At 44.2% G+C, this 23,642-nt stretch overlaps 1 protein-coding gene across 6 annotated transcripts in view; it reads right to left on the reverse strand.

The window, feature by feature from the left end:
• Nucleotides 1–23,642, reverse strand: part of LOC130131566 (mitogen-activated protein kinase kinase kinase kinase 4-like) — a 56,349-nt gene that overhangs the window by 10,543 nt on the left and 22,164 nt on the right. For 3 of the 6 annotated variants that reach the window (XM_056301307.1, XM_056301308.1, XM_056301304.1), the window contains exons 4-21: nt 23,118–23,243; nt 22,484–22,594; nt 21,284–21,374; nt 19,844–19,974; nt 19,592–19,646; nt 19,406–19,484; nt 17,288–17,463; nt 16,648–16,720; nt 16,244–16,454; nt 14,206–14,367; nt 13,856–13,942; nt 11,620–12,111; nt 9,776–9,925; nt 7,545–7,853; nt 6,824–6,924; nt 3,130–3,257; nt 2,574–2,668; nt 155–333 (exon numbers count right to left, since the gene is read on the reverse strand). In XM_056301307.1, coding sequence (XP_056157282.1) covers nt 155–333; nt 2,574–2,668; nt 3,130–3,257; nt 6,824–6,924; nt 7,545–7,853; nt 9,776–9,925; nt 11,620–12,111; nt 13,856–13,942; nt 14,206–14,367; nt 16,244–16,454; nt 16,648–16,720; nt 17,288–17,463; nt 19,406–19,484; nt 19,592–19,646; nt 19,844–19,974; nt 21,284–21,374; nt 22,484–22,594; nt 23,118–23,243 — 2,756 coding nt within the window. The remainder of the gene's footprint in view (nt 1–154; nt 334–2,573; nt 2,669–3,129; nt 3,258–6,823; nt 6,925–7,544; nt 7,854–9,775; nt 9,926–11,619; nt 12,112–13,855; nt 13,943–14,205; nt 14,368–16,243; nt 16,455–16,647; nt 16,721–17,287; nt 17,464–19,405; nt 19,485–19,591; nt 19,647–19,843; nt 19,975–21,283; nt 21,375–22,483; nt 22,595–23,117; nt 23,244–23,642) is intronic. The other 3 variants (XM_056301310.1, XM_056301309.1, XM_056301306.1) reach the window with 2 other exon arrangements.

Genomic DNA, 23,642 nt, shown 5'->3' on the forward strand with positions numbered 1-23,642 from the left:
GACAGCCTGAATTAGCATGGATACTAGGGTACCCAGTGCATTATACGTGGAATATTTTTACAAACAAGTTAATTGCACAGACAGTGATGTAAGAAGGGAACTGAGCTAGTGCTGAAGCAAACACAGAGGCAGTGTGAGGCACCATTTCACCTACCCGGCCCTGGAGTCCTCAGCTCCCGAGGTGGACTCCTCTCCTGCCTCCTGGTCCACCTCCTCGTCATCGTCTTCATCAGTGGTGCCCGAGTCCTCGCTGGAGGAGGAGTAATCCGTCACCTTGTGGGGCGGCCGGACGTCGTCCACTGCACGGAGCTCCTTGGCAAGAGCTGTCAGGTCCTATACCGGGCCAGATGAAGGTCAGAGATTTGGAGACATCCAATTCCAACATTCTGGCTAAATTCAGATTGTCTAGAGTGACGCATTTCCTCGTTAGACACCAGCTATATCAAAATCTTGATAGGAAATGATATCAGCCTTAAAAAATGTGAAAAAGTTTGGTGTCCACTGAAGTTATTTTAAAATGTTTAAAGAAATGTATACATTTAAATCCAAATCATCATTGCTATCCTCATAGCCAAAAGCCAGTCATCGGCTATAACTAATGTTCTCAGTTTTCTAAACAATCTGAAGTCAGCCAAAAATACATCTATTCACACTTTATGCAAAGTTCATGGATCTGACATGCTGGGCAGGGGAAGAATAGATTTTCCTATTCAACACATGGTGACCATTGAGGGAAATTGTAGATTGTAGAGGACTTAATGAATGTCAAAAGCTCAGGACTCGAGGTACAACATGTGCAGTATATCATTATACACTTTTAAGTGCTAGTCACACCCCATATTTAGGATAAGCTTTAGCCCTGAATAGTTGGCTTTAGGTTTATAAATACTTTCCTCAAACACCATCTGCCCCAAATTGACTTCTACAGTTGAACTGAATTCTATCTTGCAAAAACAGGCCTTAACCTACTACAGAGTAAGGCTAGCTTGCTCTAGGGTCGAGTACAGGTTAGACAACTTCTGAAATTCCCCACTTTCAAACCTTAGTTAGCCCAGGCTGTTTGGCCCTGACTATTTGGCCCTGCTGTTGGCCTTGGACTAAGTTAAGTTCTTCAGCTGGTAAAATTAATGATCAGACCAAAAATGCTCAATGTGAATGTAATGTACCCCCGATTTCCAGTTTATGGAGAAAAAAAAATCTTCTCTTGGTTGTCTTCTCTAGGCTTATAATAATCCACCAATGTAAGGTCTGAGACTAAGATTTAACAGGGAGGAAAGGGAGAGCGGATGCCAAATGAAATACAGCTTATCTGCTGACAAAGCCAGGTGAGGTCAGGTGGCGGGTGTGACAAGGAAACAGGCATTGTTTACATTCAAATGTGTTGGCATTCGAATCCGGCCTCCAGGGACTGTGCAGGCATGAGGCAGGTGGATGGTCATAGAGACAGAAACGGAAGACAATAACCAGCAGCTGGACTAAAAGAGTTTGTAATTATTTAATGTCTAAAGAAAAGCAGAGGGGCCTTTCTCTGTGACCATTTTAATCACATAATGTAGTGAGTAGGGCAATGGTGCACGCATAGCATATGAGTAACAATTATGTCATCCCATTAAGCAGTCTTACCACATCACCCTACGACATCCCCCAAGAATCACACCATATGAGTCATGTGACGTTGCACACGGTAGGTAGTTGGCATTGGGAGGAGTTCACAGTGGAGGAATAAGGACACAGCACAACAGGAGAACAGTCAATAACTTCCAGTTACCTATACAGCCATTTTACACCAAAGCAGCTGCCTGGTGGCCAGAACCAAAATGATTCTTGATAAAGGAGGAATCTGGGAAGCCTTTTATAAATACAACGGTTATCAATTTGGAGAACACTGAGATTGGGGGAGGGTTGACAATACTGACCAGTGCTGCAGCCTTTTGAACTAAGCAATGGAAGCTTGTGTTGTTGCTCAAAATTTCTATATCATGTTTATTTCTCTGGTAATATAGGTTATAGCATTCAAATCTGGAGGAAAATCCATCCATCCATCCATTATCCAAACCACTTATCCTGCTCTCAGGGTTGCGGGGATGCTGGAGCCTATCCCAGCAGTCATTGGGCGGCAGGCGGGGAGACACCCTGGACAGGCCGCCAGACCATCACAGGGCTGACACACACACACACACACACACATTCACACCTAGGGACAATTTAGTACGACTGATTCCTGGAGGAAAATGTTAAAGAGAAATAACATCTGCTGTTACTACAAACATGGAAGTAAAAGAGGTTGAACGTAATAGGACCTTGGCTTTTGAGAACCTGGCTAGGAAGCAAAAGTTTTTTTATCGACCTATAGAGACTTGTATTTTCAAAACAACTGCTAGCCGTGTTTATCATTTGACCACAGAAAGAATGCATACAGCCTCCTTATTGACTACCTGTCTTGAAAGCAGGCAATCCATAAAAAGGCAAAATTTATCGCATTTGGTTGGGGATTAAAAAACAATGCCAGAAATGAGTAAACATTAACTGAGAAATGACACACATTTCAGTCAAACTGCAGGAAATGGACTTACAGCTGGCCGGTTGGGTCTGGCGAGGTTCTTGTCATCAGGTTTTTTGGCCACATCCCCTGGCCGCTGGAGGGGTGATCCCTCAGACTTGGAGGAAGCTTCGAAGGGACAAAAGGAAATACATACCCTCAGCAAGGAAAGCCACAAATTTGGGCCAGGATGGCCAGCCTCTGACAGGATCTAAATCTACAACTGTTTGTATTACAATAACCATGACAGCAGAAAACATATGCTAAAGCATTCTGTGCAGACATCCAGCCAGTGTCTTAAAGGGGGGAAAAACACCCCCACTGAATTTCTTACTAAGCAGAGCCTTATTCAACATGTAATACATACGAATACCATCAGTTTAATTCTTGAGACAGTCAGACAGATTTAAATATGATGACATGGCTCAAGTGGCATTTTGATTGACAAAATAAGCATAAATCGGGAAACAAGGGAATGAGTAACATGCATAGAATCTGGGAAGAATGGCGCTGGTGGTGTTAGTCACAGAGTTAAGTATTATCTGGTACAGTTAGTAAAGCGTGACCGTTTACAGTACTGGGGGACTCACAGCGTGGCCTGAAGCGGTCCCCAGAGCTGGCCTGGGAACTGGAGTTGGAGGAGCCAGAGGAGCTGCCACTGCCTGGTCGGGGCTGGAGCTTCTCCACGCGATCCCAGAGCGGGCGCTGCTCTGCATTACTGGTGTGGGCAACATGACACCATTAGCAAACACGCATTCGAATCACTGGTACTTAATTAGCGCCATACGTATGCAGGTTTTCATAACAACCCAACACTACACCAGCCGATTTCACACATCAACACACCTTCGACCAGAGAGGGAAAGACGAATCAATAAAATCAGCAGGTGTAACGTAGCATCGGAATGAAAAACCTGCATACATATGGCATTCCATGGCCCGTGTCTGAGTATCACTGCAATATGGTATATCACCCATTATATACCCACAGTATAAACTGACATCACTTGTTCAGAATTTAGGATTCTCGACAAGAATTACCTATTATCACCAACAATCACCTATGGGACCACTGTACCAGTTGACAATGAATCTTGACTATCAGGTGAATAAGTGAGATCTGGGAGAGCCAATCAGCACCTATCCCTGTACTTGCTCTATACAAGCCAGAATGTATACATACATAGGCATAAACCTCAAAACTGGTCATGTTTGAGGGTGCACAACACACGAGTTTTGTTTTTTTTGTTTTTTAGCAAAACTTAGTGCACATTTCATTTTGTCCAGCAGTGGAAGTCTTTGCAGAAATAAGCAGTTTAAACATTTTGGCAGCCATTTCACCTCCCTAAAACCACCAAGCTCATACTTCCAGAGATTGCAGCAATTTTCTGCCAACCATGTGGGGTTTTGTTTGATTTTCAGAGTTTGTACACAAGGAACGATTCTTCAGCTTGGCGCATTTTACCTGCCACATAATGCACTTGCACTAACATCTTTATGCATGCTCAATAATCCAGGTAAGAAACTCACATAAGGTTGAATCAGTTCATCTGGACCCAACGTTTATTGACAGAAACGTTTCATCACTCATCTAAGTGACCTCTTCAGTCTAAACTGACTGCAGGTATCCCCACCCTTATAAACAATACAGTTGAATAACAATCGAAATCAACGATCATTTTCATATGCGAACAGGCATGAGCATTAACTAGAGTTTCAGTGGCCATGTGTACTATTCACAGAGGATTTGGGAATGTTTGCAATCACAGCGTTGTAAGATGGCGACTAACCAAGTGTGTCTGCTCCTGCAGCTATGTCTTCAGTCCACATACTTCACATAGACAGAGGCATGGATGTGCTATGGGGTTCCCCAGTCTCACCTATAGTGGCCAATTTGTAGGAAGTGGAAGAGGGCTCTGATGTCCTATCCAGAGACACTACCTAGCTATTGGTTCGGGTTTGTGGACGACACCTGGGTTAAAATTTAATCTCAGGAAGTACCACATTTCATCAACCACATTAACTCAGTGAACAAACACATGCCTCCTCCGATACATGTGGAGTCGCCAGCCGCTTCTTTTCACCTGACACTGAGGAGTTTCACCAGGGGGATGTAGTGCATGGGAGGATCACGCTATTCCCCCCAGTTTCCCCTCCTCCCTGAACAAGTGCTCCGACTGACCAGAGGAGGCGCTAATGCAGCGACCAGGACACATAGCCACATCCGGCTTCCCACCCGCAAACGCAGCCAATTGTGTCTGTAGGGATGCCCAACCAAGCCAGAGGTAACACAGGGATTTGAGCCAGCGATCCCCGCGTTGGTAGGCAACGAAATAGACTGCCAAGCTACCCGGACGCCCCGGACATTTGATTGTTGATGTTTACTGTAAACAAACACACACTGATCAGTACTTAAGGTTTGACTCTCATCATCCACTGGAGCACAAACTAGGAGTCATCGGGATGCTGTATAACCGAGCTGACAAAGTCCCCACCAACACAGCAGCTGGAGAAGAGGAGAAATCCCACATTAAACAGGCCCTGGTTATGTGTGGTTATCCTACCTGGGCATTTGTCAAAGCCAGGAAGATGGCCAAACAGTGCACCAGCTGATCGAAGGGAGGAGAAGGACAACAGCTGCCTAAGCATAAACCAGTGGTGATTCCGTATCTGGCGTGAGTGTCAGAAAAGTTGAAATGCGTATTTTCCAAACAACGCTGCACCAGAAATGGATCTACCCCAAGGATCGGGTCCCCTGATACAAACAGAACAATATAGTGTGCGCTGCTAAGTGCCAGGAGGATTGCCATGACTTGTACATTGGAGAAACTAAACAGATGCTGGCCAAGAGGATGGCACAACACAGGAGAATTAACACATCCGGCAAGGACTCCGCAATCTACACCCATCTACATGCCAGTGGCCACTCTTTCAAGGATGAGGATGTGCACATCCTTGATAGGGAGGAATGCTGGTTTGAACGGGGAGTCAAAGAGGCCATCTATGTGAAGAGGGAACAACCATCCCTGGGGGGGGGGGGGGGGGGGCTAAGAGCAAATCTGTCACCATCTTACAATGCTGTGATTGTAAACATCCTCAAATCCTCTGTGAATAGTACACATAGCCATTGTAACTCTAGTTAATGGTCACACCTATTTGCATATGAAACTGGTCGGTGGTTTTGGTCGTTGTGCAACTGTATTGTTTATAAGGGTGGGGATACCTGCAGTCAGTTGTTTATAAGGGGCAGGGATACCTGCAGTCAGTTTAGACTGAAGAGGTCGCTTAGATGAGTGATGAAATGAAATGTATCTGTCAATAAACGGTGCCCAGATGAACTGATTCAACGTTCTTTGATTCACTTGCACTAACCACTTAAACTGGCAGTGCGCACGTTTTGTCTCCCTCATCTGGCAGTGAGAGTAAGTACTTCTCTTCTTTCAGCGCTCTCCAACGAGGAAAAGCTACACCGATGACTATCCTTGCCGTTGATCGCTTTCTTTTGACTTTAATCCTTCCTCTGAATGCAGTGTCTTTTTATGTCCACCAGCAATGATTGCTTTGCCAGAGCTGAACTTCCGTGTGACAAAAGCGTTTGCATGCCTCTGATTGGCTTGCCTTCAGGGCTTTCTGCCAGAAAGCTTCCGGGCTTGCTAGCTATGGCGCAAAAACCTAAGAAGCGTCCAAGAAAAGTTTCTGATGCTCCAGAGAAAAAAGAAACTTGGAGTTCAGAAGGAGGATTAACGTAAAAAAAGAAAAAAAAGAAAAAAAAAGAAAGAAAGCAATTGATAGTGAGGAGAAACACTTATATTCACTGGTGTTGCTTTTCCTTGTTGGAGAGCGCTGAAAGAAGAGAGGTAATTACCATCACTGCCAGAAGGGAGAGCCAAAACCTCCGCACTGCAAGCTTATGAGTGACTGAGTTCGTCCCACATTTACATCTGGAACAATAAACGAAACTGATGCATTTTATCTGTCAAATCTGTGGAACTTTTATTACCCATTGATTTTTCTGCTTGGTTATCGTTGAAAAAATTGATGATCCTTGCCAACTCAATTTCATGCCTGCCCTAGCGGACAGTGTTGCCCTAGCGGACAGCGTTGCTTGGGGGACTGTCACTTGTCAACATTATAATTATTCAGACAATGGATTTTACAAACTTTCTAAATGGGGACAGTGGCCTCAGAATCACAGAAAGCCATTAAAACTGGACCCTAGCCTTAACAAAACCCTCTCAAAAGCAGTTGGGGTGAGCATGGCCTGACAAAGGCCTCTATAGCTACCTGCTAGCATTCCTTTGTCCACCCTGGCTGCTTGGCTGTGATGGTAGAGGGGATTCTCGGCGCGACAGCACTGGAGACCTGGATGTCGTCCTCACTGGGACCTGACAGACACACACATTCACAGGCTCTCACACATGGCCAAGTCATTGTGCGTATGTGTGTGTGTGTTTATGTATGCTGGATCAAACCAATTTACCAATTGTAACCATACATAAAAAAATGGGCAGCCCCTAAGAACACAGAGTCTGAGTGTAAGAAATGAACCGTACAACATTTCAATCGAGTCATGGCAAAATACAGTTTGCTTAAGTGTCACATTAAATGTTAAGCTAACAAAGCCACTGAAGTGACCCCGGCTGAATTGAGCAATTGCAGACAGAGCAGAACAGCAGGGGGTGTGATAGCTATAAAACTCCCAAAAACTGCCAACAATCAAAGCAGAGAAATAAATTCATTTATTGGCACTATGAATTTACATAACAATACACAGAAAAAACCACCGTTCACTCACTCTGCTCAATAAGCTGCCATTACAAGTGAAACAAACAGAAAAAAACACGGAGATGGATAGACAGAGAGACAGAGAGAAAAGACACCGGCTACCAGACCGAGGCGACTGAAGTGACTGGCATGAGAGGAAATGAACTTAAGGGAGGTAGAGGAAAGAAGGGCAGATGGGCGGGGGAAGCAGGGGGAGCATCTCCGACCGGCTTATCCTTACCCTGGGAGGAACCTCCTCACTGGGGGCTGGGTGCTCGGCCCTGGGCTGGGCCTGGGGTTGGTGTTGATGATGGGGGGTTTGGGGCTGGGGCTCAGTGCGTGCAGGCGATGGGTGTTGTTGTTGTTGGTGGTGGTGATGATGGTGATGGGGGTCCTGGGAGCGCAGGTGGATTTGTGCAAAGCTAGAGGCCATACCGCCGGACTCGCTGAACGATTGCGAGCGAGCGACCACGGGCGGAGGAGGAGGAGGAGGAGGAGAGGGGGCGGCACTGTTGCTGCTCTTTAGAGCGGCCAGGTGGGACCACTGGACCTTTCAGGAAGGGGGGGGGGGGACAAGAGGAAAAGGGGAAGGTGGAGGAGGAGGGGGGTGAAACAAGCAGACAACAGTGAGGCATGGGGGAAGATGAGTGTGACTTTTCACATACATGTGCTTTGATAGACACATGCATATAGTGGAAAAAAACAATAGATGTTTTGGAACTATGACTGTACCTACATTTAAAGTCCAGTAATTGCTTGTGGTTAACCAGTCTAGCGCCACTACGGACTTTAATTACACCGTTTTTCTAGAATGAGGGTTTTTTTCCCCTCTCCTCTGTGAAACTTGAGATTTGCATACAAGAACTGATAGGATCTGACCATTAAAATTGGTTTTCTAAACCAACTCCGGCTGTGAAAGGGTTTGCAAACAAAGTAGTTAAAAACCTGCAGGTTGTTATTGGCACAGAAAACTCTAAAACCCCTACTTTCTACCTGTTGGTCAAACTCTGCAGGTAAATATACCAAACATGTTGATGGCCGGATGAATTCTGCACTAAATCAGGTTGTATTAAAACTAGATTAATGTGGTTCCTATCTACAAATGTCAGGGGCCTATAGCTTACGGTTTATGTCTCACAAGGACAAAAATCACAGGCATTATTTTTTAGAATCCATTTTACCAGTCCCAGTTACTATCTTTACATTGCACATTGTAAAAAGGAGTGAATCATTCTTAGTTGTAATTGATCCAAGTTAACTAGCTATTATTTTGCAGCAGGAAACTTCGAGGGTCTCACAAAAAAAACCCCATTCAAAATAGTGAAAGTGCAGACAAACAAAAGATGACCCATCGAAAAACGTAGTGCTGGGACGATAAACGGTTAATGGCGTCGTGTGGGAGAGGAGCAGGGTGGGGCTTTGGGAATGATAAACCACTGTGTAGCCAGCAGAGCACCGTCTCCTCAAGATTCTTGGGTGAGGTTCAAGCCTACCACTGAAGGCGAAACCTCTAACCATATGCCGCTGAGCGAGCCAATATGATAGGAGACAGAACCGAATCCTTAGGGTGCAACTTAAAATACAAAGCCTGTGGTTACAGGCAAAAATGTCAGTTTGCAAAACTGATTGGAAGAAACCTCTGAACAGTAAACATTTCCTCTTACACATGACCAGCTTGTATTAAAGCTGAGAGCTGCAATTTTTCTCCATTAAAAAAAATCGTTATTTTTATCCATCTGGACCACGGAGTCGGGTTACATAATACTAACTGGCATCATTACCATGGTCGGAGACACTCTCCAGTCTCTGTGTAACACCAGTGACATTTTTTTGACTGGACTGGACAAAGACTGGTGGAGCACAGACATTTAACATACCTGTAGAAAAGTGTTGCAATATAGTCTGATGAATTTTGTAATACATTACATTATGTTAGCTTTGGTGAGCAGACGGCACATGAGCCACAATGGCTGCTACCCCTTGTTTGTAGCCCAAGAAAATCAGCTGTGACAAACAAGTCTGTCTTTCTCTGCCTCCTACATCCAAATATATCACAAAACCATCCTACAGTCATATTGACTGTCCAGTAGAATTGCCACATCATCATTAGATTTCAGATCGATAAAATAACTTTATAGAGAAAGATTGCAAATTTCAGTTTTAACAGATTTTTTAAAAATAGCAACATCATTGATTTATTCCCACCAGGAAAAAAATATCTTTCACTCGTCTATTTCCAGAGGGAGGTCAGAGCGAATTCAGTGTCATACCCGAGGAGAATTCAGCAAAGTGGATGACATTGCCATCCTAAAACCAGGTCCTCTGGTTGAAGGACAGTCTCCCTACACCACCCTGCTAGGCCAAAAGTGCAGAGTACACTGCAGCTTTGTTTATACGACACTGTGTAGGGAACCAATCGAGTGCCAGAAGGACAAGGAAGAGGATACAGAGACGGTGAGAGAGGGGAGTTACCTGTGGCTCCATGGGCCGGTGCATGGCGGAGGCCTCGGACGAGCTGCCATTGGAGAATGGTTCGGAGGAGCGGGGGGGCAGGGGGGGCTGCTTGGGAGGTGGGGCGGACTGAGGGGAGCCCTGAATATTCTTACGGTAGCGCTCGTCAGCCTGGGACGGGGGACGGGACACACAGAGCAGAGGGACAGTTGAGAAAAAGACTTTTAACACATATACCCATAGTGGACTGAACTAAAATGGAAACAAACAGGAGAATTAAGGAGTAGGAAACCTTTTCTAATCCAAAAACAACACCAACTATTCTGGCTTACGGCTATAAAGGGTGAAAACGGCCACACCAAACTGTGGAAGAGAAGGAGTTGGCCTGAAACCTACTGTTGAATGTGTATATGTATTCTGGAATCACATTTTGGTAAATATTGTTGGCCGATTTACTTTTTAAACTGCGGAGCAGTTGTCTTGAATAGTGTTTCTTTGAAAGAAGAAGGTCGAGCTCTCCTTAATTTTCCATTTCGTCCCCTTGAGAAACCTTTGCCATACTTCAAAACCTTTATGGATGACCGACAAAGGTCAGCACTGGAGGCAAGCGGTCGCCATGTAAGTTTTCAACATGCTTGAAGCCTGTATTAAGCAGCCGCACATATGGGGATTCACTTGGACAGATAAAGACCTAGGCTCACACAAAGTTAACAAGGTACCACTGAAATTCAGCGGATAAAAAGGAAAATCCATGTTAATGGCATGACAACGGCCGCCAGCATGAAGGCTCTATTCTGGGGGAGTGCATAACGTTAGTCCGGGCCTCAGCCGTCTACATGCAATGGCCCACTCCATACACACAGAATCAAAACACAGCCATATTGCACATTTCACAGGTAAGGCATTAAAGACAGAGATAAAAAATTTAAAAATCTGTGAAAACATGTGGTCCTATGATTTAACCGAGAGGAAACTAAAGGGGAAAAAAAACAGACAAGAACAAACAAACTACTGCTGGAAATTTCCTCAATGTCCACAATGTTTTCATTTTTGGATGAAACAGGAACCCAAGTATCTGTAAATCTAACAGGATAGCGATGAACATGTCATCAAAATCTACACAGTTCCTAACAAGTGTGCAGGCGCAATGTCGGGTGTTAACGCATGCAAGATTGGAAAACTGCTCCCTTGATTCCTCAGCAGCCATTATAATCTGATAAATCTACGAAATGGTTTCTCTTTTTGTCGCTCGGCCCTCCTTCTTTTGCATTAGGGCGAGGGAATGAAACCCTCGAGAAGGTTTTAGTAGTCAGGAAGCAGCACAGAGACAAGCAACAACAACAACAGAGTGCCAAGAGTGAGAAGAGGGGAGCAGCTCCGGGTTTATTTCAGACATAAAAGGCTGGTTGCCGGTGGTTGCGAGCTTGTGGTTTTCCATTCCCAGTTGTACACCCACCCGCCACTTGTTTCACACAAAAGGGTTCAGCCGGATAGGCCTGCTTTCTAACAAACTGGCCATTCTTTTGAAATAGCGCCGCGACATCTACGAGAGGAAGGGACACAGTGTAGACACCGCTGTGAACGACAAGTCAGTCTCAGGTTGCTATGCCTTGTTTGTAGACTTGTCATGAAATGTCATATATATTCACGCTGGTTAAGGAGAAATTTATTCTAAATTGCGACTGCGGTTTCATTTTTGGTCGTTCAAAAAAAAAAATTTTTTTTTAAGTGAAAAAGAAAACCATTGTTTGATGCTCACACCACTTCTGTTTTTGTGACCACACAGGCTATGTGAAGATTAGCAGAAAGAGGGTAGAGATGGCAGGCAGCAGAGGTAGGGGGTGAGGCTCACGGTGGAGGTTCACCTCTTTGATTGGCTGCGGAGGATGACTGACAGGCTGTGCGGGCCTATCAGGCTCTGCATGTTCGGCCTGGAGAGGTTTAGATTCATCGGGGGCTTGAGTCAGGGGGTTGCTGGGGTCAGAGATCTGGTTGGAACAGGCCTCATCGGAGTCTCTGTCCTCTGAGATGAAGGCCTGGGTCTTAGTGGTGTCTGAGGGGGCTGTCGGGAGGGCCCGGAGGGTCTCAGGGGGGCATCTCACCGGAGGGGTGGGATTGTCAAGGACCTGAGCTTGCGGAGTTAGGGCGAGGACTCTGTCAGGGGGCACCATAGAGGTCTGTGATGGTTTGGTATGGTCAGAGGACACTTTGTTTAAGTCTTTGGTGTCGTCGCCGGGCTGTTGTTGTTGTTGTTTGCGGTCCTGCTGGAGAGACAGCAGGTAGGCCTGCTCCTGCTGCAGACGCTTGTGGAGTCGTTCTGCCTTGCGCTGCTCCTCCAGCTCCCGCCACTTGAACTCCTTGTGCAGAGTGGAAGCGGGGGGACTGAGTTTAGTCGAAGAGGACAGAGCGGAGGAGCTGTCGGCTTGGTGAGCAGTACAACACCCTGTCTGACAAGCTTCGGCTGACAAAAACAAGTGCCATTAACTATGAAACCACCTAGATACATTTACACTGACGGATCGATATCATTTCTACTTACAGTTGATTGTTTAATTCTTCTTTTAGCTTTTTTTTACGCATAGCTATATGTTTGCTGCACATCTTTCTGGTTTCTACAGCATTTTTTTATTTATTGTACTTGTCACTTTATAAGATCAATTTTTTGAAGTATTATCAAGTTTATGATTATTGTTATGAACAGCACAGCTCTCAATGTCAACAAATCTGAAAAAGCTTGACTCAGAATTAACTTAAGTAGTGCCTGTACTTCAGTATCTAAGAGTGTAATCAATAATGGATTAAGTTTCTTCTATGTCTACTTAATCTTTTAAACTTAGTCTGATTCACAATGTAACAGAAATGAATCAATCTGATAACACAGTAGGTATGCGGACTTTCACTGCGAGCTCTATTGAAACAGAGGGTGCAAAAACAAAATGGTGACGTTACTTCACAGATGAAATGCAAGCATTACAGCGTGAATTATTTATCCCACAGACAAGGCTGATGTTAAATTGGACCCCCACCCCGCCCGCAAAAAAGCACACAACAATTCCCTTATCATAGTTTCTGATGACCTCATCCTTATTTCTCAATGACTGCATCAGTTTAGGCAAAAAAAAGCAACCCTTTAAAAGATTTTCGTTCCAAAAAAAGAGGCATTTTAGGAAAAAAGTGACACGTACAATCCCGTCAATAGTTTGAAGAATACACAATTCCCCCCCGCCCCTTTTCTCCCCAATTGTATCCAGCCAATTACTCCACTCTTCCAAGCCATCCCGGTCACTGCTCCACCCTCTCTGCCGATCGTGGGGGTGGGAGGACACAGACTGCCACATGCCTCCTCTGATACATGTGGAGTCGCCAGCTGCTTCTTTTCACCTGACAGTGAAGAGTTTTGCAAGGGGGACATAGCGCATGGGAGGATCACGCTATTCCCCCCCAGTTCTGCGAACAGGCGCCCCAATCGGCCAGAGGAGGCGTTAGTGCAGCGACCAGGACACATACCCATATCCGGCTTCCCACCCGCAGACACAGCCAATTGTGTCTGTAGGGACGTCCGACTGAGCCGAAGGTAACACAGGGATTCAAACTGGCAATCCCCGTGTTGGTAGGCAACGGAATAGACCGCCATGCCATCCGGATGCCCCAGAATACACAATTTTATCTTGCGAACATTAATTTGGTTTCTAAAACTTGCTGATTTGTAGGTTTTTGATTAATCCAATCACTATTAAAATCATGCATTTGCTAGTATAAGTTCTGTAAAAAATGTGTTTCTTTTCTAAATAGTGGGCATCTTGTCTTGCCTATATAGAACGTTTGGTTCTGGCTGACTGCACACAATGTGTGATGGTGATTAAGACTTATCGAGTGATGATCCACTGGTCAAGCCTGACTTAGCTGAAAAACATACTTCAGCAAGCCTCTCACATCAGGCAACAGCAAAAGATAATCATAATGGTAATAATAATTAAGAATACAGAACCGGATCAACAGCAACAAAATCACAATAAACAGAACTGAGATAGTGTGGAAGAAGAATTAATGTGCTGTGAAGGTGATGTCATGTTTGTGTTTGTGTGTGCAAGCTAGACTCACCAGCAGCATGGCCTGTTCACGGAGAAGCTGCTGCTGCAGCATCTCCAGGTGCCTCTGCTCCTCCTCCAGCTGACGGCGAATGTACTCCTGTCAATCAAAACAAAGCAGCCAGCATGATTGGTCAGAATCCAGGAACAGGGAGGTGTGGACCTGAACTGAGCATCCAACTGAACATATAACTAACATGACTAAACATATCTTATCTTTGGTCATAAACCTGGCCCTGTCTTGCACATAACTGAAAACTTAAAAATGAGACATTTTTAATTTCTCTCAATTTTGACTGAAAAAGGCAGATAATTATAAAAAGGAAACCAAAACAATGCAAAACAAAAAATATAAGGACTGACCTGCTCGCGGTCGTTCCTCCGCTTCTCGTCCTCAGCCCTCCGCCGTTCCTCCTCTTCTTTCCGTCGGCGCTCCATCTCTTCGATGCGCCTCTTCTCCTCCTGCTCCCGACGCCGCTGCTCGCGCTCCTGCTGCCTCCTCAGCTCCCGTTCACGCCGCTGTTGCTGTTGGGGCATCACGGGAGAGAAACAGTGAACACTCGATAAATTAAGAAAACAACAGCTTGGAAAAATGCTTTTACATTCTGTGTGGATTACAATTACAACCGAATAAAGTACTGGTCAAATTTTCTTCCTGATACCATCGTTTGGACAGAGCCATGTTGGGATTTATTTTCCTTGGCAGGTGTGGCCCCAGGGCAAGGCTCCAGACTAACTTGTTACATTGGTTGCAATGGTGCGCCTAACCAGGACATGATTTAGGTGCACCCAAAAAAAAATTCACCACGCCTTTTGGTGCCGCAAGCACCAAAGCATTCACTTTTTCGTCAGTTCCCATACACGTTGCTAATTTCTGAACACATTATGTAAATGATTGTAAATAGGAATAAAGGTGCAGATAAATGTTTTTCTTCATTTAAATCACAGCACACTCAAAAAATAGCGATAACCCCAATTGTTTAAAAAATAAACTTATGAAGTGCCGATGTTAACAGTGCTTGACAAACTCAAATAAATAAAATCAAACTCGGATAACTCAATCCAATGATGATAACTCCTCTGCCTATGATGTCAAGTCTGGGCCTTTCAGGGCCAGGGCCAGGTGAAACGGGCACCACAGCATTTTTCTTGACAAAAAAAAAAAAAACTTTTTTAAATCAATAGTTCCCTTTTCAATCACTGGTATGTTTTAAGAATGTGATGTCGCTCGAGGAAGAGTGCAGGGCACGGTCTCAAACATACACACAACCTGTATTCCACAAAGACCCGCCCTACTCTGCCTCTGATTGGCAAGTACTCATTGTCTTTGATTACAATGGTTAGCTTTAAGAACGAGAGGAGATGGGTAGGGTAAGAATATCAGGGTCAAGGTGCCTGGGTAGTTTAGCGGTCTATTCCGTTGCCCTACCGACACAGGGATCGCCAGTTCGAATCCCCATGTTACCTCCAGCTTGGTCAGGCATCCCTACAGACATAATTGGTCGTATCTGCGGGTGGGTAGCCCGATGTGGGTATGTGTCCTGGTCGCTGCACTAGCACCTCTTCTGGCCGGTCGGGGCACCTGTTCGGGAGGGAAGGGGGACCGGGGGGAATAGCATGATCCTCCACGTGCTACGTCCCCCTGGTGAAACTCCTCACTGTCAGGTGAAAAGAAGCAGCTGGTGACTCCACATGTATTGGAGGAGGCATGTGGTAGTTTGCAGCCCTCCCCGGATCGGCAGAGGGGGTGGAGCAACAACCAGGATGACTTGGAAGAGTGGGGTAATTGGCCGGGTACAAATGGGGAGCAAAAGGGGGAACCCCCCCCAAAAAAAAGAATATCAGGGTCAGAGCCAATCAGAGGCAGAGTAGGATATAGTAGGAAGTAGGACATCATCGCACAATGTGGGTGAGAAAAAAAATAACTACACACATACACACCTGCTAAATTTAAGACACACTGGTGCGACCAATCAAAGTGTTTAGTCGCACTTGACAGATTATTGGTTGCATGTACAACCACAATGGTTGCACCCTGAAGCCCTGCCCCAGGGGGAATCAAACTGACTCTGGGTGTTGTTGGCATCATGATCTACCCACTGTATAATACTGGGGAACACTAACACCACATAGGTCGCACTTATGTTAATTAACAAGCACTCGATTAAAAAAGCTGGACCACAGCGCTACCAAGCATGAGCATAAAAACAGTCACACTTGTGAACTCCCTGCATCCAGTACATGAAGAGCAGGGGGAAAAAGAAAGAAGGCATATATATCCCAAGATTAAGTGAGAAAAGCTCTGTTTTCTAAATTAACTATAATCCCGAAAAACAGCAACACCCTATTTCAACCCCTCATTTTAATATCTCTGTTTCTTCTCAATCCCTTCCCCATCTACCTCCTCCAGCCGCCTCCTCTGCTCCTTCTGTTGCTCGATGCGTTTCTGCCTCTCGGCCAGCAGCTGGCGTTTGTACTCCTCCTGCTCCCGGAGCTGCTGCTCCTGGAGGAGCTGCTGGCGGCGCAGCGCCTCCGACCGCTCCTTGTTCTCCTGCTGCAGACGGATGAAGTCGCGGCGCAAGGTCGATTCACCTGGCACATTCACGATGGAGCTGGATCACAAAGAACAGCAGATAGGGCTTTGAGAAGTCCGCGTTAAGGCAAACCTTTACCGGTTCTTTCTGTACGCCAGTCCATCCTACTGTTTCATGGTAAGAGCCCAAACGGAATGTCTCCCAGCAAAAAAACAATACAGGAACATACTGTCCGTTTTCTTTCAGAAGAAAAAATTTTAGTATACAATACCTGGGCTCCCCCTCCTGCTCTGGAGGATCCTCTTCTTCCTCCTCGCTGCCACTGTACTCGTACTCAGTCTCATCTGTATTATGTGAAATAATGGAATGGTCAGTCAGAATCAGAGAAAATGGTTGCCACATTAAAATAAATAGGCCTTAAACTGCTTCAATAAGTAACCCAAGGGTTTACCGATTACATACAGAGAGATTTTCTCTAATAATTAAGGAGATTAAGCTAGAAACAGAGATAAAGCGAGTGCGAGAGATAGAGTGTGAGAGAGAGATATTTAGCAGGACTCGATGACAAAGAGAGATACAGGGTTCTAGTACACGGCTTTTCCATGATGTTATACAATTCTCATTGGCCAGTATCTAAATTTAAACTTGTACTTATGTTGCATAAGTTGTTTAAATGACCTAAGTCTTTAGTAAGGAATACCACCACTTGGGATCTTGAATTGATTTAGTATTTCTTCTAATGCAAATAGATTTTGTATTTGTAAAAAAAAAAAAAAAACTGTGGATCCGCGTTTTTCCGTAATAGTTCCAAGCCCGACATTGTTAGATGGAGAGATTGAGGGAGACAGATAGATGGATGGTATGCAGCTGTAGCTAAACTGAACAAGATCCACACAGAGAGATGGACCCACCCTTCTCTCCCCTCTTCTTCTTGGTGCGGTCGATGTGGTCTTTCAGCTGGATGCGGACTTGTCTCTCGTTGGGCTGGTCGCGGATGAAGGGGTGCTTCAGCAGCTGCTCTGTGGGGGGACGCTGGGTGTAGTTCTTCACCAGACAGCTCTCGATAAAACTGAAGAACTTCTTGGACCTGGGGGGGTGCACCGAAAACAGAGAATTAGCAAAAGGGACCAAGCAGAGAGAAAGAGGGAGGCGACAAGAGAAGAGAGGAATGTTGTGAAAAAGAACGGGTGAAATTTGAAATGTTAAAAAGGGGCCAATGAAAACTCAAGAAATAACTGAAACACACATGGAGTGTATTGAACGATCCTGAAAGAGATGAAAGCTATTTCTGCTAACAATACACCCTCTTCCAAATTACCCACCAGCCTGTCAAGAGCCCTCTTTTGCATGGCTCGAAAAAATACATTAAAAAAATAAATAAATAAAATAAAAGTAAATTAAAATGGAAAAAAGCCCAAGAGGAATGTTTTCATCTCTTTGTAAAGTGATGTTTACAGATTTGGACAGGCAGCATTGGGCCTTACACAATGTATATAACATGATAACTTTCCCATGAGACATAGAGGTCACCAAAGAATTTAACAGCCATTGTCACTCCACCTGCTGCCCACCAGATTTGGGGTCCGTTAATCTCGCGATACCGGACAATCGGAGATCTCCGCCTACCAATGTCTGGGGACTTCTATATGCAAGATAGTTGCTACAACGGCTGCAAGAACAACCGATAACAAACCTGTGCCTACCACTTTCAAAATCTATTACACATCTTAATGGAAATGATGCCTCCCCCAATCCTCCTCCACAGTGAAACAAACTGGAGAACTAGTGAATCGCTTTGTAACACGAGGAGAGCTTTTAAAACATTGAAACTGGATGTCCCAAGGTTTTTTTTAATTCCGTTGTACTGAATGCATGCGCAGTCCACAAGATTGGTGCAATTAAGGATTTACAGTGGCTTTGTTCAAACCTTTTAACCCAGGACAAGAAAGACATGTTGGTTTGTTTACCAACTGGTTATGGCAAAAGTTGGGTCCATCAAGCCTAGCCAGAAATCTATAGTGCCAGTCATATGATGCCCTTTGCTGTCGATAATGGAAGAGCAGGCACAGTTTTTTTAGTTTTTTTTTTCCCCCGGTGAATGCGGCTGAGCCATCCTATAATGCACAAGTTGCTGGTATGACAGTGTTTACAAGCACACGATTTCTGCATTTCACCGCCCAAATATGAAGCGCTGCCCTAAAAACTTTGGATTGGTCCTGCAAGATAGGGTTTTTTAAAAAATTGTATCTCTTATTTTTTCCACCCAGTTTTAGCAACAAAAGCTTGGAGATTGTTCTCAGTATCTAGTTGAGAAAAACATTTAGAGACTGACCTGTGAGTCTAGGGGTCGGTATACATTCTGGTGCAACTGCTGCACATGGGTACCGAAATGACAGTGAGCTGAACACCCAGTGAGAACTGCACAAAACGTGGACGGGTCATGTGTACATTTGGTCTTGAGCCATGATTATCTACCCAGAATTTGCTACGCTTATTTATCAAATTCCCAAACTTTTCAAGAACTGGGGCTCAATCAGATCTATTTTTCCAGACTCTCCAATCCCGCATAGGAAACCTACTGGCATTAAGTGAAATCGTCTCCCTGAATGGCCTGACAGTAAAATCCCCACCAACCACAGTGCCGGTAAAAAAAAAAAAAAAAAACATTAAAAAAGGAGCTTGGTTTTTGTAGCTTCTATAGCGTGAGCAAAACAGCGCTTTGGCGTACGCCAGAGAGACGTAGTTTGCCAGAGCAGGTGTGTCACAGATGCTCCGCTCAGCAGCAAAACACAGAGGAAGGTATCCAGTATGTGGAGCCAAGCTTCTGAGCTGCGGCCCAGTTTAAGGTAGTAGACTCAAAGTGTGAAAGCACGCACACAGAAGCTGAACAACAAAATCTATACACATTTTTTTAAATCGTAGCCCAACTTTATTTGCGTCCAGATTTGCGAGGGTGAAAAGAGGATTCGAAAGGATAGAAGAAAACTTTTGTCGGAAAAACAACCGTGTCTTCTGTGGGCAGTACTCACCATTTCTTCGATTTCAGCCTAGGGGGAGGGTTTCTCGGAATGAGGAAGAGCGCACGCATCGGGTGCATGTCGCAAAGTGCTGGAAGAGGAGACGCACAAAACCAGTGAGGATTTGAATTAGTGAACACGCACAAAACACACAAAATTGCAACATTAAAAAAAAGAAGAAGAAAAAAAGCAACTCACGCGGTGCCCCTTCGGCCATCTCAATAGCCGTGATCCCACAAGACCACAGATCGCTCTGCAAGAGGACAGGACTCCCATTAGTTACAAAACCAGGACAAACAAACCCACAGACAGACCAGAGGGGTTCACAGACATAATCTGACTGCTTAATAAAGTGACAAACAAACCAAGCTTTCTTTGTGAGTCAGACGCTAACAAACGGCCCATTGAGAGCTGTCAAACACAGCTCTTTGTGGCTTTGGAGACACTTACTCTGTAATCATATGTGGCGTCCGGGTTCTCGTCGCAAGCGATGACCTCGGGGGCCATCCAATATGGCGTCCCGATGAAGGTGTTTCTTCTCCCCACTGTCCGATCCAGCTGCGCACTCACGCCAAAGTCCACTGGAGAGGCAACACCACCAAGACATGTGGTTAGTGAGGCTGTACTCGGGTAGGCACTGTACTTAAAAGGAAACTTTGGTGTTTTTTAACTTAAGCCTTCGATTTGTGTTGTTAAGACTCAAACCAATCAATGGGTAGCAGTCTTTTAAACTGATTCATATTGAGCAAGCTCTTATCAGCCGACTGCTGCATAACGACAGACCCACAACGTTTTGAGATGAGTCAACCGCAGCCATCATATCAATCAGGGAATTACTGGATATCAATCTATTTCTAACCCGGAGCAGAAGTCTCGCTCTGTAATCCCGCCAGGAGTGAGTTACTACAGGAAGACAACAGTGGAATTGTGGTTAAGTTGGAGAAGTACAAAAAAGAAAATGCAAAAAAAGTCCATCACCGCACCGACTGACTGTACTGGGATTACGTTTTCATAATGGAAGGTAACTTTCCAACACTTCTAATAATGTCCTGAGTCTGTTAGTGCCAAAAATGAACTCTTAGTGGATGTTATTTGGTGAACGCTATTGCTTTGAAGGATTACATTGCAGCTTGTTGCGCAGCAGTTGGCTGATGCCAGCTTGCTCAATATTGAATCAATTTAAAAGATTTTGATGCCCATCGCTCAGTTTGACTCCTAACAATAGGAAAATAGGGATTAGGTTTAAAAAAAAAAATACCTGAATTTCCCTTTAAGTGTGCTCTATTCATAGGCTTTTCCAACATTCCAAGTTTTAAAACCAAATTTAAAGACCACATTTCATATTCCCTGGGTGCTTTCCCTTAGCCTGCAGTCATATTTCAAACTAATCACTTGGCCACTTGCTTAATCAAGGGGATGAAGTGAGGACCTTAATCACTATGGCGGCCTTGCGTTGGGAAAGCTGCCCTCATTCCTTGCAGTAAAATCAGTTCCTGAAAGTACAGGGCTGTCATTACGCAAAGCCTTGAGATTTTCGTGCATAAAAGTGGTTCCTTTTCTGAAAAACATCACCTGCTCTTAACTCCAATGAACACCTTTTTTGTGCAAGCAACGTTAATGTTAGGTACCAAGACACAAAGCAAGACCGCATTCTGGTATCCCCTTCTCAACTTGCAAAGATAATTAGTTTGAAACAAGAGCCAAGTCTCAAATATAATGAGACGCTCATTAGTTGTTACAAAAACATCTCATCCATACCAGTCTGAAAATTAGTAACCAAAAAGCTAAAAAAAAACAAAAAAACAAAACAATAACAGGTTTCAACCAAGAAACTGAAGCGCTGAACTCAAGGGAGAAAAGAAACAGAGGCTTTGTTGCACTGTCGCTCACCCAGTTTGACCTCTGCATTCTCAGTCAGCAGGACGTTCTGACCCTTGATGTCACGGTGGATGACATGGTGGGCATGGAGGTGGGCCAGACCCTAAGAAGAGAGGAGAGAGTCAAAGGCCTTCTTCTCCTCAAGTGTTCGCACATGAATATTTGGGGGTTACTAAACTGGAATATGATGGAAAGAAGGGAGTGGTAGTGGAAAGAAGGGTAATCTCGCAGTCTTGCAGAACTGATTATGTGTGGAATAGGCAATAGAAAAAAACCGCCGTGGGCTGTTTTTATTTCTTACACCAATCAAAACACACAATCGAGGTCAGGCCTTAAACTGCGCTATGCTGATTGGTGCCATTGCAAAGTAGTGCCGGGGGAAATATTACTGTGGAACGTTTCGCAGTTTGGAAAAGGTGAAGCCTGGGATCAAAAAACTCAAAGGAAAACGGCATCCAAAATATATGACGATGTGTGTTGAAAATGCAATATAAGAGTTATAAAGATAAAAATCACTAATTGACAATTGGTGTCAACAAGGTAAAACCTGATTACACATTAGCTCCGCAGAAACTCACTGGCTTTGGTTAAAAGAACAGGTGATGTATTAGCTGTTACAAGTTGGCAAACAAGCGAGAATGTCCCTCAATAATTTTTTTCTAATCATACTCTTTGAATAACTTTAAAAAAATCCACTGAATAAACAAAGCAGGTCTGCCTTATTGCGCAGTCCAAATCCTCACCAAAGATTTCCATAATGACGATGTAGCCTGCTAGCTCGAGCGCTTACCATCGTAGTTGCACAGAGAGACTTGAAAATGGAAACACATACAGAGAGCGGAAGGGAGTAACATGCCGTCTGAAACAGTCGGCACCAATGGGAAGCTTTTTCCAGCAATCCACATCTGATGAGTCAGACGAAGACAAGTGAACAGGAGTGGAAGAGAGGACAAGATAAGAAGAGCAGACAAACAAAAGACCTGAAAAAAAAAAAAAACTGGGACCAAGCGGCGAAGAGGAAGGAATCTGAGAGCAGAGGAAGGGGCGAAGAAACAAATGAGGAAGAGAGAGGACGAGATTAGGGGAGAGACAAAGCTGAGGCGGAGGGAGCTTAGAGGAGAGGAGATCAAAAGGAAAAGAGTGAGGTGTAGCTAAATGCTGAGGAGAATAAAAAGCACAGGAGAATGCAAGGATGGAGGAACATGAGCTTACCCTGAGGATTTCTCTGGAGATGTAAGCGATCCAGTCCTCCTTTAGCTGGTTCCCCTTGGTGTTCTTCACCAGGTCTGTGATGGATCCGGCACCACAGAACTCCATCACCAACTACACAATAAAATAAAAATGTATATATAGTACACAAAAATGTACATATATAGAAATGTATATATAGAAATGTATGTATATATATATAAATGTGTATGTATGTATGTATGTATGTATGTATGTATGTATGTATGTATGTATGTGTATGTATATATATAAAAATGTGTGTGTGTATATGTATGTGTGTATATGTATGTGTGTATATATATACACATTATATAAATATATATATATATATATATTATTTATATATATACATTACATACACATCATATATATATATATATATATATATATATATATATATATATATATATATATATATATATATATATATAGTTAGTGATCCTGATTTAGTCAGACCTAAATCAGGATAACTAACTATATATAATTATGACCAGGAGGTCGAGAGGGAAAGCAGGTGGACGAGCTAAACACAGTTCCTATTCATTTTCAGAACGTAACAGGAAAGTCCATTCTTCTTTCAGAATGTTAATTTTCTGGACTGGGTCTGAAGACTCACCCAGAGCTGGTCGTCGTGTCCTGGGGGGCTCTTCTTGATGAAGGCACCATAATAGGTTGCTATGTTTCTGTGATGGGAGTACTTCTTCAGCATGTTTATCTCCAGTTTAATTTCTTCCTCTTCGTCCTGAGCGTACACACACACACACACACATGCGTACCAGAGACATAACCACCATAAAAGAAAGGAGGACATTGTTCATTACATTGGAAAATGATGAAATCATGCAAATGGTTCAAGTACAAAAATCAGAGTGCATGAATGTGTCTGTAATTAGACTTTGTTTCAGACTCAAGTCAATCCCCTTCTTCCCCACGGGCCAAGACAAGTGTCACAAAACGACATGTGACACCCCGCCCCCACATGGTACAGTATCATTCCAGTTTGGCCTAGCGCTCATCCATGCTGTGTGCGGGGCTAAACAAGACAACAATGTACAATGTAAACATGTCTTCCATCTAGATCCTAATGACTTCTTTGTTTAGAGATTAACGACAAGTGGGTGAGCCCCGGTACGATCTAGCT

This window comes from Lampris incognitus, chromosome 21, assembly GCF_029633865.1.
Source record: "Lampris incognitus isolate fLamInc1 chromosome 21, fLamInc1.hap2, whole genome shotgun sequence".
In the NCBI taxonomy this organism is placed as follows: domain Eukaryota; kingdom Metazoa; phylum Chordata; class Actinopteri; order Lampriformes; family Lampridae; genus Lampris; species Lampris incognitus.